The 19,390-nt window shown below is 42.2% G+C and overlaps 1 protein-coding gene across 2 annotated transcripts in view; it reads left to right on the forward strand.

Annotated features, from left to right (window-relative positions):
- Positions 1-19,390, forward strand: part of DOCK4 (dedicator of cytokinesis 4) — a 245,960-nt gene that overhangs the window by 137,649 nt on the left and 88,921 nt on the right. For both annotated transcript variants that reach the window (XM_035128338.3, XM_035128339.3), the window contains exons 13-15: positions 9,419-9,544; positions 16,388-16,512; positions 16,999-17,161. In XM_035128338.3, the coding sequence (XP_034984229.2) occupies positions 9,419-9,544; positions 16,388-16,512; positions 16,999-17,161 (414 nt within the window). The remainder of the gene's footprint in view (positions 1-9,418; positions 9,545-16,387; positions 16,513-16,998; positions 17,162-19,390) is intronic.

Here is a 19,390-nt window from a genome sequence, read left to right on the forward strand (position 1 = left end):
AGTGGTTTAAACCACAGTGCCACTCACGTCCCTATTATATACATACCCTCACTCAAATAGTAAAAATGTGGCTACAACGTGAGCTCACAATCTGCAGCTGAGGTCTGCTGGTTGATTGTCAGCTCTTTATAGTAAATGATGTGGAAATTGCATTATAGAACTTTTGGTGCAAGGCGAAGCTGCACCATATCATCTAGAAAATGTTCTGTTCTGGCCTCTTTCCAGTGCTGTTTTTCTAGGGGAAAAAGAGGTGCTGAAATTCACCATGAACACCTCTCTTGAGGTCTTAACATGGCAATGGTGCCCACCAGCAATGGTGCCAGAACCCACCTAAGAGGAGTTATGGCTGACAAAAATCCCTGCCTCTTTCTATAGAATACATTTGTCACCATATTGATAATGCGCTTCTTCCTGCTCACATCAAGGAGGAAAGGAACTTATTTACTGCAACCTTCTTGAATTTGGCTCTCTTCCAAGTGTTTTGGACTGTAGTTCCCATTGATAAGAAGAGCCCCACTGGATCTGGGCAAAGGCCCATCTAGTCCAGCATACTATTCTCAAAGACGATTTGCCAGTTGGCTGGGCCTGAGGGCATCTGCAGTCCAAAACATGTAGCGGGCACCAAGTTAGGAAACGCTGACTTGTTAGGTCTCTGATTCAGCTTGCTCTCGAATATGCCTCTGTTTAGTTCAGAAATATACCAACAGCACTTGAAGAGTTGTGTTTTATACCCACTCTCCCTGGCACCCATACGTTAGAGTGCTTTTGTATAATTGCTTTTGCACTCTTGTGACAGGATATTAATCTGCCATTTTAATCCTTCATTACACTTCTGAGGGAAGGAGATTATGTACATTAGATTTTGATGTGTTTAAACATCAATTGTCACTGAAGGCTGCTGTTAGAAAGAAATTCAAGGCAGGAATGATGCTGAGATCTTTGTGATTCAACTTAAATACACACAGCATGGAAGCATTTCACTTTGTTCTCAATAAAAGGAAAGCCAGGGCAAATGAACTTTGGAGATTTTTTTGCTTGGTAATTATTGCTCAATTAGCTTTAATTATTACTTGACAGTAGAGGAGAAGTATTTTGAGATTTTTGATTAAAATAAAATAAAATAAAAGCTATGCACATATATCTGGTTCCTGGATGATTTTTTTTTTAGATTATTCTTTTAAAGATTTAGAAACATGGGGCCCTTAACCCCAACAAAAATGGTGATTCTATGAATAACACTATTTCTTAAGGGGTAGGAGATAGCAAAGCAAATGAAACAATAGGCATAATTTCATTGGCCATTTGCACCTTCAGTCAGTGGCTTGATTTCAACATAACACTTAACTATGATTTAGTGTTACTCATGCACTCTCCCTTCCTTGTCCTTTTTTGATGCAACCACGAGGAAGAGATAAGAAGTTTTCATTTCTGTTTTCAACTAAGTTCAGTTGCCATTATGTAAACAGTGGTATATCAAGCCAGGATCAGAAACTGTTTGTCTGGATTTGCACATAAGGACAAGCCATGGTTACCTGAAATTGGAATTCCCATGCAATGTTCATGTTTTGAAATTAATGGTCAGCTAAGGCGCACGAGTATTGACTAGAAATCAAGATACTGGAAATAATACATTTTGCTTCTCACAGCATGAGAGGGAGAGCACACTCTGATCTCCAAGATGAGCGACGCTTTGCCTCCCGGTTTATTTTGACAGCATTCAGACACAATGATAGACTGTAGCTTAGCATTACGGGAACAAGTTTGAGCTTGTTGTGAGTTTTCAGCTCCGTTCTCTTCTGACCAGAAAGTTTTGCTTACAGTGTATATATCTTCATGACTCAAATCTCAGGAAGCCATGCGCGAAAAGATGATTTTAAATACAATCATGACTTCTAAGCCAATATAATTATTGAGGTGAGCACTGACTCATGATGAGGAGTAAGTAGTTAGTCATAGCAGATGGTGATAGGACACAGCATGGTTTCCATGAGTTGGTTTTGACCTCTCACGTTTGACAAGCACTGCTTGGGGGGATTTAGGATAACTGAAAGACAAACTTCTCTGTTGTGTTGGAAACGTTTTATGGGGCCATTCTGGCAGGCTCATCTGGTTCCTTGCCCATCTTATGCACATTTAGCCGAAGCCTCAAATTTTGGAGCACAGTTACAAGAGAGGGGACAATCTGCCATCCATAATATAAAAGCCAGCTCCCAACTCCAGTGTGGCTAAGGAACAGAAACGACGGCTGGACCTTGCAGAAGAAAGGGCAAACCTATGGCGACGGAACTTGCTCCATTTCCTAAGACACCCATTGAAGTCTCTAGTACCTAGTACGGTAATTAGACTGCAGTTTGGGACACAGCTGCTGCTGGATGGTGGTGGTTGCCAGGCCCTTCCTCAGATCATGTGCTTCTAACAAGCAAGTTTAGCCCCTGATCCTTGAGCAGGGGTGGGGAACCTCATGACCAGGGAACCAGATGTGGCCCTCCACAGGCCTTTCAACTCAGCCTTCAGAACTCTCCCCAGACCATGCCTCTTACTGGTCCTGCTTTTTGCCCCAGGTGCTTTTGCTGGGCTGGAGTGTGTGCTTGTGCAATTCTTGCTTTTCTGGATTGAAGACAGAGGGGTGTGGGGGTGTAAACTAGCTTATAGATAGGTAAAATTTACTTTCATTGCTCCTCCCACTTTCGCCTCTGGTCCTGCCCACTGCTGACATGTAGCCTACTGACAATATTGCCTAGAAGGGTTCCCAGTTTTAACCCTTCCCTCCTTCCTAAATACATAAACACCTATCACTCATGCCTGAAGGTAAAAGTAGCAAGATGTCATGTTATCTTTTTCTCCCTTCCACACCTTCCATTCCTTGACTTTTCCTGCATCTTATGAGTGTGTCACTCTTCTAATTATGCATGAAGATGTGAATTTATCTTTGGTTCCTTGCTCTTTGGCCCATTATGAACTTAATGCCATGATTTTCTGTAGAATATAGCAAAGCTAAGGCATCCCCCCCCCAATTGTACATTGTAAGCTCCTCAAGGCAAGGACTTGACTTGTTACTCTGTAAAGCACCATGATGGCATTATATTATGAAATACCCGGTAATAAGAAGGAGAAGGAGAAGGAGAAGGAGAAGGAGAAGGAGAAGGAGAAGGAGAAGGAGAAGGAGAAGAAGAAGAAGAAGAAGAAGAAGAAGAAGAAGAAGAAGAAGAAGAAGATGGAGGTAAAATCTGCCCCCTCCCTGCAACCTGACATTGCATAGCTCTGCTTTGCCCAAAGGAGCCCCATTTAGTGGTGCTGGAGTGGACAACATGGTTATCTTCATCTGTTGGTGTGCTCCAACTCCCACCAACCCTGACCAACATGATTGAAGTTCATGAATAATGGACATTGTAGTCCAGCGATGTCTAGAGGGCACCACGTTGACTGCCCCTGTAAAGTGGTAATACATTTGTAGGCACATAGGTGTCTGATATCCATGCAATGTCTTCACACCCATTCTGAATATTGTAACGATGAGCACGAGTCTTGCTGCACACAAATTGCGCCGGTTCTTCTTGATCCGCACAGCTCATTTATCGGTCAGAAAATTTCCACACTTCCACCCTCATTATTTTCACTGACTGCTATGCAATGTATTGTATTTCCCCTCTCATTACTTGCACTGGCTATAATAATCTAACACAGCCAAATGTTCGAGCTGCTATGTGTTCAGCTGGATGCTCAAGCCATGATTATCTTCCTACGCCAGCTTATACTTTGTTTACATTTTAATGCTATTAAATTCTGCTAGATTGGAAAGGTGTTTCGTTATATTGTTATAGTAATCTAAACAAGAAGATAATGTTCTATTGACTAAGCTCACTTTGAACGCCCTTGCAGCAATGGCTTAAGGTAATTGACAGCTACAGTTTTATTAAAAAATTATGTTGTAATAGGACATTCAGTAGCTGCCTTGTACCAATAAACTATTGTTAGCATCTCAGGCTATCATTCATCCTGTTTCAGTGGTACCTGAATTGTGCAACTTCAAAAAAAGTAGTTCTATTATGAAGCATAAAGACTTCACGTAAAATTTGCTTGTAGAAAGCCTGGAAGGCAGTTGTAACCCTAGTTAAACTTGACACCTTTTCAGATTTCTGTGCTATACCGTGTCCTTGGTACAATATATACAGTATATATAAAATGGCTTCTCAACAATGGAGCAAACCTTGCATGAAAGTGAGTACTGGTCTCCTGTGGCTTCAGTATATTTAAAAGGTACTATAATACAGTGCCTGTCTGGTCCCAGTGGTCTTGGCATTTGCTCAGGCTTATTAACACTTTATGTTCAAATGAGCTGGCCCACACTTTCGTTTAGTAGGCTCGCAAACATGGGTCACTTCTGACTCTTTGCACTCCAAGGAATAGCAGGTTGCATCAGTATTCAGGAAAGCTTTTTCGCCAACTGGAAAGAGGGTTGCAATGCTTTTTATCAGGACCCAAATTGAGATGCTGGTACTTAACCTTTTAAAGTTGTAAATGACTTGGGACCTCAACACCTGAACAAGTAGGTGCCTATTTCCACATACGCTCCAACATTTCTCCAAAGAAAATAGGGACACCCTAAAGGTAAAGATACCTCTGACCGTTAGGTCCAGTCGCGGATGAATCTGGGGTTGCATGCTCATCTCACTTTACTGGCCGAGGGAGCCGGCGTTTGTCCGCAGACAGTTTCCGGGTCATGTGGCCAGCATGACCAAGCTGCTTCTGGTGAAACCAGAGCAGTGCACAGAAACGCTGTTTACCTTCCCGCCGGAGTGGTACCTATTTATCTACTTGTACTTTGATGTGCTTTCGAACTGCTAGGTGGGTAGGATCTGGGACCAAACAACGGGAGCTCACCCCGTCTCGGGGATTCGAACCGCCGACCTTCTGAACGGCAAGCCCTAGGCTCTGTGGTTTAGACCACAGCGCCACCCACGAGGGACACCCTAAATAAATAATAATAATAATAATAATAATAATAATAATAATATACCCCACCTATCTGACTGGGTTGTCACTCTGGGCGGCTTCCAACACATATAAAAACATAACAAAACATTAAGCATTTAAAAACATACCAATCTAGCCTGTGTTTTGAGATCTCCTACTGAATATTCTTCTTCAGTTGCCTACTTTTTTGGAGATACAATACTGATGCCCTGGGTTTGGAACATCATGTGATAGAAGCATGGTTAGTTGTGGCAGGACTCAGACTCTCTTCCTACTTGCAGTCATTGAATACTGGGAAAGATCCCTCTTATACTCAGCTGCATGTATGTACTGAGAGTACTGTGTGTTTGCAGGTGAGGGTGAGGACTGCAATCCACATGCACCTATGCAATGTAAATTGAAAGTGGTATTTGAGCAAGTGAAAAGGGCCTTAGTCTAAGATGCTTGACAGCTTCAAGTCCTGGGTTAAAAGCTGCTTTTGTGGTTGATATTTTCCTGCTTCCTGGGTGAAATACAATTCTCCAAAGGAAGTCTGAGGCAGATGAAAGAAGAGGTTGGAGAAATCTTTAAATGCTAATTAGATTTAAGGTCTTGAACTTTAAAGTGTTTAGGAAGAATAACAAGATTACACGGCACCAGGCAGTGCAGAATATCTTATTATTTTTAGCAGACTTCTTCTTTGAAGTAATTGTAGTCTGTAGCAAATGTGTCCTTGTCTCTTAGAAGGCAATAAAAATAAATCACCCAATTTAATAAACGTCTTAAGCAAAGTTATTTGTTAAACAGTAAAAAATAATATGGCCAGTGATTAAAAAGTCCCCCTTATATAGTTGTGTTCACATGTGCATTTACACACACACATCTGGAATGAGTTGAGAATCGAGTGATCACATCTCTAATGTTAGAGCATGTCATCTGTGGTCCCTTTTATCATGGGCAAAATACCCATGAAAATCACAATAGAAGGTATGGGGATAATGTTTCTGGACCAATAGACAGAAAAAGGTGTAGCCATGCTGAATATGTTTTGGAAAAATTGAGACTGTATAATAGGCATGGGGAGCCTCAGACCTGGAGGCCAAATGCAGTTCTCCAGGAGTCTGTCTGATGACTGGGACTTTCCTCAGGCCACACAATGCCCTCAGCCACAACAATCACCAGGCCACTACTGCATTTAGGTTTCGTATTCTGGTATTTGGAGGTGAACTACAGTACTGCTTGTGCAAACTAGTTTCTCCTGTACAGACACTACTGCAGACTACAGGAAGGGAGAGAGGCATCTGGAACATGCAAGTGGGAGGGAGTGGATGAACCCAACAGCTGAGCCATGCTTTTGTTGCTACAAATGAAGCAAGCCAATGTCTCTTTGGATTTTGCGTGCAGCATGCCAACTTCGCCTATAATATGGTTACCAGGTTTTTTAAATGAATCTGGGGACACTTTTTTTTGGAAGCTAGCAACAGGGAGTCAGTAGTGGGGATGGTGGGGCTTCCGGTCCAGCGCCAGCGCCGATCGGCAGGGTCTTTGTCTCGCTCCGAGACAGCCCGTCTTTGCTAGAGGAGGGAGGGCAGCGAGAGCAACGCTGCATCCCATAGAACCCCGGGTCGGGCGTCCTGGGGGCAAAACTGCTCGGCAGAGCCCAAAACCGGACTCCCCAACCGTCCGGCTGCCCTAGTAAGAGCGCCGGAGTGAGAAGGGTCGAAGTCGCGGGGGCCATTTTGAGCACCATCGTCGCTCTAGCGGGGAGAAGCTCCGAGCCGGAGGCGGAGAGCGCTGGATTCTTCCAAAAGAAAGAATTAGAAATTAAGACTGTAAGTAGTTCTCAAATTGGATTTTGAATATTAATCTGGACTAATTTGGATTTGGGAGAGAGGGAAATAAAACGGAAGCCACCCCCTCCCACCGGTAGTTAAGGAACAGTAAAATAAATACCCGAAGCCACGAACTGAATGTTTAAAAGGTTTCCTCAAAAGACATAAAAGGTTCTCCCCTGGATGCAGGGTAAAAGGGGAGAAGGACGATTCTCTGCAGAATGATGAAAAAGAAAGAGGAAAACCTTTTGTTTCCCCGGGAGCCGGCAGCCCAGACAACCCAGCGAGCTGACGAGGATTTATAAATGAGTTTTACTTCATTCAGACTCTCAAGAAGCTAAGAGTATATGCTTTGAAATGTTTGAATTGTGAAATGTTGGTTTGGATCTTTGTGAATCTGGAATTGGAAAATGTAACTACTTTGCTGAGACTGGGAAAATAAGCAGTGACCATTTTCCACCCCACACGATAAGCAGTGACCTTGACAAGACGGAACTATGTCAACAAAAAGCTACTCGCCTGAGTTCCAGCGGATTGTTTTGACAGCCATGTGGGAACTAAAAATAGGACTATGCCGAGATGAGATCCAACAGCAGGAACTAAAGCAGCAATTTCAGATGGTGATTGCTGAATATGATTTTTCAGATGATGAGGATATTGAAATGGAAATGGAGGAGGAAGATAGCGACAATGATAGCGATAGCAATTTGGATGATCTGGTCAATGAGGCGGACTCTGACGTGGAGCATGAAGAGAACAACGATGAGGACTGGGACAATACAACACAAAATGAAGCACACCACAAGGAAAAAGTTGATATTGCCTTACAAAAAGAGAAGAGGAGTACCCCTCCTTTGAGGAGGGAACGACAGGAACCAATGGAATTACAGATTTCCCACAAGGAGAAGGACATGAATAACTTAAGAAGGGGAGAAATTCAGGGGGGCCCTATGGATATCTGGAGGATAAAACATTGGAAAAAGGGGGTGGGATGAAGGAAAAATGGGAGTGTAATTATTAGGACGGATTATCAAGAGCAAATTAGGATTGTTGATTACGGAATTTGCTGGGTTGGGGGGAGGTAGTCGGAATCTGGGGAAGAAAGGTTATATTGGGATTTTTTAGAGTGTAAGAGTTAATTATGGGAAAAGTTAAAATAAAAGAAGTTTAGGGATTTAAAATTTTAAGAAGTCTATTGAGGGGGGAAAAATTAGGCAAGGGAAGAAAAATTGGATAATGAATTATAAGGATTAAGAGATTTAGTGAAAATGGTATTAGCTAAGTTTAAAATTTTTATGAAGAGGAAAAGTAAGTTGTTTATAGATATGGAAACTGATAAAGAGGATAGTAAAGGGAAGAAAACTGGGAAAGGGGGGAGGTAGGGGAAGCCCACAAAATATGGTTTATCAATGTAAATTTGAAAAAGATTGTTTTTATTATTGTCTTTTGTCTTTTGTCTTTTTTATTATTCTTTTTTTTTAAATCTCTTTTTTTCCCTCTTTTTTCTTTTAGTGTAGCTTTTTTCTTTTTGGATTGCTGGGTGGTTGTCTCTCTGCTTTCTGCTCCTGGAGCTCTCTGGTGGCAGGGGGGGACTCTGGGGGGGTGGGGGAGGGGGGGACATAAACTCATCTACAAAATGGAACATCTTCAACTGCCTGCCTGCATGGGATACTCCTGTGGCAGGGGAGGACCCATGGGAGGGGGGGTGGAAAGAAGGTGGAAAATTTATCTATGAAAGTGTTTCTTTTATATATGTTTCTTTTTGTAATCTGTAAAATCAATAAAAATTATATTAAAAAAAAGTAGTGGGGATGGTGAGGCAAAAGATCCTGGGCCCAAGCACACATGCATATTGTATAATGGTGCAAAGCCCTTCTTTCGCACCCTGTGAAACATAAATGCGCAGAGTTTTTAAAAAAACGGGTAACGGCCACCCGCCCATAACGCCCTAGCCTCCCCCGATCAGTTAAAACAAAGGGGGAAGGGGGCAAGAGATCTGTACCGCCGGACGTCCCCAGTTCCCTTTCAGCAGCGGCAGTGGTAGTCAGCAGAGTTGGTGCCCGCGAGTTTGCCTCCCAAAAGTCCCCATATGATGTGTGTTGCGCACAACACATCATATGGGGACTTCTGGCAAGGAAAAATGGCAGGCGCCATGGCAGCAAGCAGCTCCTGAAGCCAGCCAGAGCCAACTGTGCTACCAAGCTGGCTCCGGGCTGCTGAGGCTGCCACTGCCACGTTTCCCGGGGACAGATTTGCAAATCTGGGGACATTCCGGGGATGGAATTTGTCCGGGGACAGATTTGCAAATCCAGGGACTGTCCCCGGGAACCGGGGACGTCTGGTAACCCTAGCTTATAATCTTTAACTGTGAAGCCCTTATTTCTGAATGGTGCCAATTTTTTTTATGGAACCTGATGATCTCTGAAGTCAGTTTGCATGGGAAAACAGATTTCCAATCTCTAGAACACTTTATGGTCCCCAAGAATTGGTCACCCTCAGTCTATAGAGTACCTGTTATTGGCCCTATGAATTTACGTGCTGCTTGTCTAGATTCTTTTGACAGATGGCCCCTGGTGCTCCTCTGGAAAAGTGAAGAGTGACTGATTCTTGACTGTTTCCTTTTCCTTTTATAGGTCTAGCTGTCTCTCTGCAGCTGCTACACGGAGACATTGAACAAATCAGGAGGGACTACACATCTATGTTTACCCATGGAGTATCGATAACAAGAAAGCTGGGCTTTTCCAATATTATCATGCCAGGTGGGTTAAAGAATCAAGATAAGAAAAACCCTATCCTAAAGTGGGAATTAAGGTTCGAGGTGGTTGAAAAGACACTTGTCAGCTGGATCAGAAAGCAGATAGATAGCTAGTGCAGCAAATTGTACAGCAGACTATATATGTTCCTATCAACCCGACTTCTGCAAAGAGGTGGGCGATAGCATTTTATACCAGCTGGTTCTTCTGAATTACCTCCAAGGGCCGCTATAGCTAAAGGGCATTGCAGCAGCTACTCCATGAGGTTACAAATGATGATAATGGAAAGTTACTTCTTTTTCCTTGGTGATTTTTTGTAATGCTTAGATTTTGCATCTTCCATGATTAAGCATGCTCACATGGAAATAAATCACACCGAAAGCAGTAGGATCTAATTCCAAGTACAGTAAATCTTTGTACTTCTGGTCCAAGCCTTTGCAAAAGTGCTGTGACTAAAGACATGATTAACTGTCTCTGTGATGGAATTTCTGAATGACTGGTAAATTATACCATGGCAAAAAGGTTTGTGTGTCTCTCTGTGTGTTTTAGGGCAAGAAAACAGACATTGGGGAAGAACAGTTTAGACTTGAGCATGTCCAGGTAGACATGATTGACAATGGAATGAGGAAAGCAGGAGTAAAGTTAGGATGATAGGAAGTGGAGAGGTTCGGGCATCAAAGCAGTTTGATTTAGGTGCTTAGGCAGCAGCTGGCTTGCTTAGACAGGAGTGTGTAGCAAGAATTTCTGGGAGCTTTAGCTCTGAGAATCAAATGGAGGGTAGCTATAAATCATCCAGTTCCAGATGCAGCAAGTATTGGCAGAGAACCACAAGTTCCTGTTGTTAGATGTTTGGGACTATTGCACAATTAATTGTTGAAAGCTAATCTCAGAGCTTTTAAACAGATAATTCTCATTTTTGCTTGGTCTGCATTTTTGCCTGGTGTACAGAAGCCAGGAAGAACCCATTTTGGATACTACATAGGTCCTTCCTCCCTTTTATTTCCTGTTCAGCTTTATGTTGATTGTGGGGGTGAAAGGCTAATCTTCTGCCACGTCCTGATTCTATCCAGAATACCATGCAGATTATTTGAAGAATCTTCTCCCCAAAGTCCATCATAAATAACTGCTTGAAGTTCAGCAGTATCCACTAGCACTCCAGCTTTCTTTACCTTTTTTTGTGTTGTTGTAGTTTGGTAATTTGAGGAAATGTCATCAAGCACCCTGGAAGCTGGTGTAACTGATGCTAATGAGTAACAGCTTTTACCGAGCACCAGGCATCCCTATTAGCTCTATTCCATCCTTTGCTAGCAGTGCATGATATAGCGGCTCTCCGCTGTGCGTTGTCACATTTTCCTCTGGCTGCTATAAATAATTTTTCTTCTTTTGACTTCCCATTGTGAGGCACAGTGATATTCTGTGCCACTATGAAAATGCACATTACAGCCGAGCAGTGTGTGGCCAGCTGCTGGTAGACTTCAGCAGCTATGTAAAAACTGCGCTACTGTAGCTGTGATGGACTTTGCTTAAAAATATAGATTTTGACATCAGCTTAGTAATTGGCTCCATTCTTTTGTGAGCCTACTGAACCACTTTTGTGAAGATACGGCACATGCTGTAAAGGATATATATATATTTATTTGAAAAGTCCGTATAGTTAAAGCTATGGTTTTCACAGTAGTGATGTATGGAAATGAGAGCTGGACCATAAAGAAGGCTGATCGCTGAAGAATTGATGCTTTTGAATTATGGTGCTGGAGGAGACTCTTAAGAGTCCCATGGACTGCAAGAAGATCAAACCTATTCATTCTTAAGGAAATCAGCCCTGAGTGCTCACTGGAAGGACAGATCCTGAAGCTCAGGCTCCAATACTTTGGCCACCTTATGTGCAGAGAAGACTCCCTGGAAAAGACCCTGATGTTGGGAAAGATGGAGGGCACAAGGAGAAGGGGATGACAGAGGACGATATGGTTGGACAGTGTTCTCGAAGCCACCAACACGAGTCTGACCAAACTGCGAGAGGCAGTGGAAGACAGGAGTGCCTGGCGTGCTCTGGTCCATGGGGTCACAAAGAGTCGGACACAACTAAACAACTAAACAACAACAAAAATCGTACCTTAATAATAATGAATTTTTGTTTTGCTAATTGTAGCCAGACACTATGGAAAATGAAAAGCATAAGGTTATCCTTCAGTGTAGGATAGACTTTGTTCCATGAATAACACACAGCTTTAATCAGATGGGATGGGCAACCCAAGGGACACAGTGGTTGGGGGGGGGTCACAAGCTACTTTAAATGAATTCAAATCTCCAGGGCCTGGTGAGCTGCACCCAATAGTACTAAAGAAGTTTGCCAATGTAATTTCAGAACCTTTGTCTATAATCTTTGAGAAGTGGAGAAAGGAAAACCCAGATAACTACCGACTGGTCAGCTTGATGTTGATACCAAGAAAGGTCCTAGAACAAATAATTAAATGGTCCATATCTGAGCACTTAGAAAAGGATGTTGTGATTACTAAGACCCAGCATGAGTTTCTCAAAAATAAGTCATGCCAGACAAATCTCATTTTTTAAATGAAGTTACAAACTTGGTGGATCAGGGGAATGCTGTGGACATAGTGTATCTTGATTTCAGTGAGGCTTTTAACAAAGTCCCCCATGATATTCTTGCCAGAGAAGCTGGTAAAATGTGAGCCTGACAAAGTAGCTGTCAGATGAATTTGTAGCTGCTTAACCTGGCTTACATGTGGCCTGGTAGTACATGTGAAAAGGATCTATGAGTACAGTGTGATGCAGCAGCAAAAAAAACTCTGACCCTATTCTAGCCTGCATCAACAGAAGTATTGTGTCCTGATCAAGAGAAGTCATAGTACTGCTCTATTCTGTCTTGGTCAGACCACACCTGGAGTACTGTGTCCAATTCTTGGCACCACAATTTAAGAAGGATATTGAGAAGCTGGAATGTGTAGTGGAGGGTGAAAGATATGATCAAGAATCTGGAAACCAAGCCTGATGAGGAATGGTTGGGTATGTTTAGCCTGGAAAAGAGGAGACTGAGAGGAGATATGATAGTCATCTTCAAATGTTGCTTTGATGTCTTGCTTGTGTGCTTCCCATCGGCATTTGGTTGTTCACTGTGGGAAACAAGTACTGGACTAAGTAGAACTTTGATCTGATCCAAAAGAGCTCTTACATTCTTAAACAGGACTATTATTCCTATATATCATGTGCATATATATTGTTTGTTGGGAAGAGGAAGAAGTGTGAAAGACTCAGCCATAGGCTGAGAATATTGTGTTGAAATCATTCTACTGTATTATGTTGAAATCACAAATCATCTGATTCTGTATGACACTTGAAAGTGTCTCAGATATCAAGCAATTAAACCTTAAAGCTTCAGATGTCAGTATTTCCCAATCATTTTCCAGCTCTATTTAGACCCATCCTAGACCCCATTGTTATAGTGGGGGGAAGCCCCCAGAAAATCCTCTTCTCCCTCAACAGCAGTAAATATTATTTTCTGCTTAGGGGCCTTTGTAATTAATCAACACTACAGAGCTCAGATGCTGGGTGTGAGCACCATCTACAGGGAAGTATTTTCATCAGATAAAAGTCTCCTTGAGGAATTAGGTTGTGTTATTTGAATCTGTTTCTGTCCTCTCTGTACTCACTGACTCTACTCTAAATCAAGAAGACAAAAAGAAGGTGTTGGATTTGTACAACTGGAATGCAGTTACAGTATTTGTTTTAAAGGGTTTACCATTATGAAATTACGGAATGCAAGAGCTGTGCCTTAGATTTTTAACTGTGTTAAGAATTTAATTTCCTGCTCTTTCAGATATTTGCTGTGCATTTGTCTTCTGTTTGTTCCCTGTGACTTAATGAGTGTACCTGTACAAATGGGGTTCGGGGAGTACTGTCTCACATTAATTTTTATTGTTGTTACACTATTCCAGTATTTATATACCGCTTTTGAACAAAATAATGTTTCTGAAACAGTTTAACCTGTTTTTTTTGGGGGGGGTTTAATGAAAATATAGAACAATTCAGGTTTTCTCCCCAAAAGGTTTTATATGTCTCAAAAGGAGCATAAATTAACCTCTTGAGGAAGAGAACATTCCACAACTTCACAGCAAGAAAAGCTAACAGAAATGCTACTCCAGAAGGGAAGGTCCCTGGAGCAGAACTGCAAAAACCTGGCAGGCTTATATGGGATAAGAGCCTTGGCTCCCGAACAAATTGGCTCCTGAACGCTGCAAACCTGGAAGCCGAACATCCGATGTGGCTTCCGATTGAGTGCAGGAAGCTCCTGCAGCCAATCGGAAGCCACACCTTGGTTTTTGAATGGTTCCAAGAGTTAAATGCAACGGAATAAGTTCGACAACCAAGGTACCACTTTACCTGTCTGATGACAAACATACAAACATTCAGCATAGGGGGCAGCCACAGATCTAATCTGTAAAGCATTATGTGTTTCAAAAAGTAACAGCAGGCACCTGTAACCTCGCCCTGCAAGGCACCTTCCTGCTACCCAGCAATAAAATTCAGCTTTCTTTCTCCTTAGTTGCTTACACTGAAAACTGCCGTATTTTCTCTTCTGCGACACATACAACAGGCAGTACAGTGGTACCTCTACTTACGAATGACTCTACTTACGAATGTTCCTACTTACGAATGGAGCTCCGTCCGCCATCTTGGATGCGGTTTAGATAGGATTTTTTCTACTTACGAATTTTTAGATAGGGTTGCTTCTACTTACGATTTTTTTCTCCCAATGCATTCCTATGGGATTCGACTTACAAATTTTTTCGACTTACAAATGTGCGTTCAGAACACATTAAATTCGTAAGTAGAGGTACCACTGTACCCTGTCTCAGCCGCTTCCCTGCCAGGCAGGTTTGCCACAAATTTCAGTAACAAGTACCCACCAGCCTTCGAGGTCATTATGCAAGCAATCAAGCTGTGCAGAAGCCCCAAGAGAGTCATCTCTTCGCTTGACGCAACCCAATATTATTCCCATAATAGTAATGTTCTTCCATTCTTGCAGTCAGGAACTTCTTGCTGATTGCAAAGTCTATAAAATTCAATTGGAAACTCCCCCCCCCTTACCAGACCAGAGTCCTTTGTCGCAAAGTTTTTCTGATTGTGTTAGCTATTGAAAAATAAGTTTAAAGCAATACAGTTAAGTAAATAGGGCTTGAACTATAACCATCCATAAAACTGTTATGAGCTGTGGGGAATGTAGCCTGTATTTCAGATGCCTCTCTCTTTCAGCTTTTTCAAGCCTTTTTCAAGTCGTCTGTGTCTGCTCTTATTAGGTATTCTATTGGGAACTCCTCCATTATATATCTACACTTGCTAATTGCCAAATGGCTTTTCTTGAATTGAGATTTGGGCTTTGTATTGGTATATGCATCTCTGGGCAAATGCATGCATGCTTTGTTTAAGATCTAGTATGACTATAACAGATTTACACGGGGAATGGATTATGAGGTTATTTCCAGCTTGAATGAGTCTTGATTGTTTTGTGTCTTTAAGCATAGTATTCCCAGTCACTTTAATATTATCTGCAGCATTAATTAAAATGCTTCCGGCTGTGGAATGATGATTCTCCCCCTTAAAATAATACATACAAAATTAGCAACCAGCTTCTAAGATACATACTGCTCTTGCCCTTTGTTCTGTTATAGAGTAATTATTGAAACACAGTTCGCTGCATAGTAGAATTTATTTTGTTCGCAGTGCCTGCCGTAATATATTTTTATGTGTTTAATAGGATTGTAACCTGGTTAAAGAAAAGTTACTGGAAAGCACATCAGCTGCTTGCATTCTCGTTCCTTCCACACTCCATCATACAAACTGCTGCATGCAGAAATAGTTGGCTTAACTAATACCTTCAGCTCCCCTCACCCATCTTTCCTCCTTTTCTTTTCTTTTTAAGATGGTGGGGGTGGGGGCTTTTTTCACCCCAAGGACCAGGTCAAGAACTGGCTCACCATCCACAAGCCATTTAGGGCAGATGGGTAGTGCTATCAGCTAGTAGGCATTGGCAGTGGGAACCTTTGAAGTTGTCCATTTGCAAAGGGCATTTGCAAATGAATGTTTCACCTTTGCGGACCAGCAAAGCTCCCTGCAAAGGAACAATATTGCTTTGCAGGAACGGTTTGATTTCAAAGCGCATCTGCAAATGGACAGCTTCCCGGGGCTCCCTGATGGACACCATCAGCAAACCCCTCTTGGCAAGGAACAATTGGGAGTGCACCTCCCACCCCCTCACTTCCAGGAGAGATGCCATCTGTATGTTCAGCTGATGTCGAAAAGAGCTCTGTGTGCATACAGACGGATGTGTGTAGTTCAGAGGGACCCTGAATGAGCCAAAGGCCTCCCTCACTTATATTGGTATTCGTAGTTTTCTCCCTGCACCAATGGAGTCCTATTGCTGCAAGAGTGTTGTTACACCAGCATGGTTTTGCCAGCTTAATGTTGTGTCTCAGCAGTACAAGGGGTTTAGGATGAGCCTCACCCTGTCCAGTGGGCATGTTCCTGAGAGGGGATCATGGTCTGATTATACGATTCTTTCAGAACGGATCCCATCTCATTATTACTATTCTCTCTCTCTCTCTCTCTCTCTCTCTCTCTCTCTCTCTCTCTCTCTCTCACACACACACACACACACACACACACACACACACACAGTGTGATTACAGAGTAAATTTTATCTAGCACTCCTTCCTCCTGGGCTTATTACCCAATTTATTATTATTTTATTTTGCTATTTAAAGTGAAGATCAAGGCTGTGTTGTTTCTGCTTGGGTTAATCTTCAACTGTTTCTCCCCCCCCCTCTCCTGCAGGTGAAATGAGGAATGACTTATATATCACAATAGAAAGAGGAGAGTTTGAGAAGGGAGGAAAAAGTGTGGCTAGGAATGTAGAAGTGACAATGTACATTGTGGACTGTGGTGGTCAAATCTTAAAGGTATTTTTCTTCTGCAAGCTTTCTCCTTAACCTTTCCTATTGTTTATTTTATTCTAAGTGGTAACCTTCTCAGTCAATGACAACCCCTAGATTTTATAACAATGTACAGTCCAGCTATCCAATAGAGAGAAATATGTACACTAGGTATTCATGGGGTCATAATCACAGCAATCAAGCACATAAATTGCAACTTCTAGTTAGGCCTGCACAGCTTGTGTGACCAAGCTAAACACAGCCCATGAATTATACCATGGCCTGCTGGACCTTCATAACCTTGCTTCTTTTGCAGTCCCAGGCAAGCCAAAAAATAAATAAATTAGGGAACCTTATTGAGCCTTTGCTTGAGAAGGTCAACTTGCTTGAGAAGGTCAATGAAGGGTTGGCAATGTTTCGTAGATGCTTTTGACGTCTTTTTTTTTCCAGAGTCCTTGTTAATTTTGGCTCTAAAGTAATGCCTTTAACCTGCTTTCTTTCTCTCTTCATCAGGATTTTATCTCTTTTGGCTCTGGAGAGCCACCAGCCACTGAATTTCACTCCTTTGTGCTTTACCACAACAACAGTCCCAGGTGGGCTGAGCTGCTGAAACTTCCTATTCCTGTGGATAAATTCAGGGGAGCTCATCTTCGCTTTGAATTCCGACACTGTTCCAGTAAGACCTATTCATAAGTTGTAGCGCTTTGGAGTTGCACTAGGCAGTCTTGGAGCTTTTCAAATGCTTTTCGTGCACACTGACTTAAGACAGATTTTCTACTCTTTGCAGCTTACTGGGAGAGGGAATCGCATTCGAAAACCAGCTATCCACTGGCATTAACAGCTTTGCCTTAACACTATCCTGCAGAAAGGGATGGGTTTTCTTCCATAACTATAGAGTTTATGAAACTCTTTACCAGGCTGCAGGTATTTGCAGCTGTAAAGGTTTTCCTCAATATCGGTGTCATTATTACTTGCCTTTCTGATAGTATTTGTTTTACCTAAACACTTTTCACCCCTACGAGGGTCAAATGCAAATGACAATTCTCTCAAACACAGTTCAGAAAAAAACCTGAAATGCTATAAGATAAAAGCTTCCTGCCTGCACAGACTGCTAGGGGAAATAATTGGAAGGTTCTAGAACAGGGGTGTGTTCCTCCAGATGTTGTTTAACTCCCATATTCCCCACAGGCTCCCCCAGCTTTGTTCTAAAGCAGGGGTTCCCCAGCTGTGGTCTGCAGACCACCATTGGTCCACAAGCTTTATTCAGGTGGTCCATGGCATGTCTATAAAAATACAATTAAAAATCATACAGCACCTAGCACAGCACATTACAAGCAGAAATATCATTATGTGGTCCACCACGACTTCCAGCAATTTTCAAGTGGTCTGTGTGGGGAAAAGTTTGGGAACCACTGTTCTAGAGATTTGCAAGGGTTGTGGGCTCAAATAATAGAATTATTAGGGAAGTGACATGTTTATTCCTTGAGGTAAAACAAGAGCACAGAAATAGGAGTAAGTAGGTGATTTTTTTCTAGAACATTTTGCCTTTTTTCTTTTCTTCAAAGCAATGTAAGGTGATATTGAAGGAGAGCTACAATTTACAGTTTTAGAAGTCTTTGCCTTCTCTTCTTCAGATATCGTACATTAGTATGTGTGATGAACAAAGTGGTCTGAGAATACAGCTTGTTTCTCCTTATCTCTTGCATTCTTGACTGTTGTCAAAGATCTCTGCAGGTATTAGCTAGGATCATTCAACTCTTTGAGTGACCTCAAGATCTGACTTTAGATTAGTCTCTAGTTTGGCTAGGTCTATATAGATGTCTTTCATCAACTTTTATTTAAAAAACATCACAAATAGTGATGTAAGTACGGAGTATTGCTTTTTGTTCCTAGCAAGCTGGCACTTTTAAGCACGTTTACTTGAAAGTAAGTTGTTTTGAATTTGAATGCATTTTAAATATATCCAGAATCAGGGTAAGTATTTTCAAAATAGTTGGTATAATTCCGTAATTTGGATGAGTCAAGGATTGTGCTCAGTAAAGAAAGATGAATTTGAATGGCATGTTATTAATTACTTTAGACCCGATGCTACAAGGAAGTAGCTGCCAACAGCGTTTTTGGGAATGATTCCTAACATGGCCATGAACTATTTCCTGCATAGATTTATGCCATCATGTTGGTCTAGTTCACACATCATGAAAAGCTATAGTTCGTCTTCAGCCATGGCTTAATTGTGAATGTAGCTCTCCCTGCTGCGTGGGTCCCTCTCCATCTTACAACCACCCACCCACCCACACCCTGTGCCTGTACAACTCAAACAAGCCATTGTATGGTATCACACCATCCCAACCTGGATCATGGTTTGTTTTAAAGAAACTAACCATCAGCACTAAGCCAGAAATCAAGTTCTTGGTTTATTTCTGGCTTAACACTCACATAGTTTCGGTGTGGACAACATGGCAAGCCATACTGTGGATTGTTTGAGCTGCCCAGGCACCATGCATGCTGGGAGAAAAGCTGCCTGGGGGAGCTACGCAGCAGGGGCAAGGCACATGTAAGACTGAGACAAAGTGGCTTATCACAACATGGAGATGAGGCCATTGTAAATCTCCTCCTTCACACTCCCATGCTCCTGGTAGCCTTTGTTGATCTCAGTTTTAATTGAAACATGTCCAAAAGTGTCCTGTCACATTGCTTTCTGTGTGAGTTGTGACTGTTTGCTGGATTGTGTCCTATAAGTAGTTTTGTAGGTTATGGATTCCTCACTATGGCAGAGGGCCTTCTCTGTAGTGGCACCCACCCTGTGGAGTGCCCTCCTATCAGATGTCAAGGAGATGACCTTTAGAAGACACCTGAAGGTGTCTTCCTTGTATAGAGAAGCTTTATAATGTTAAATGTTTTATTA

The sequence above is a fragment of the Zootoca vivipara genome, chromosome 9 (genome assembly GCF_965207765.1).
Source record: "Zootoca vivipara chromosome 9, rZooViv2.hap1.1, whole genome shotgun sequence".
In the NCBI taxonomy this organism is placed as follows: Eukaryota; Metazoa; Chordata; class Lepidosauria; order Squamata; family Lacertidae; genus Zootoca; species Zootoca vivipara.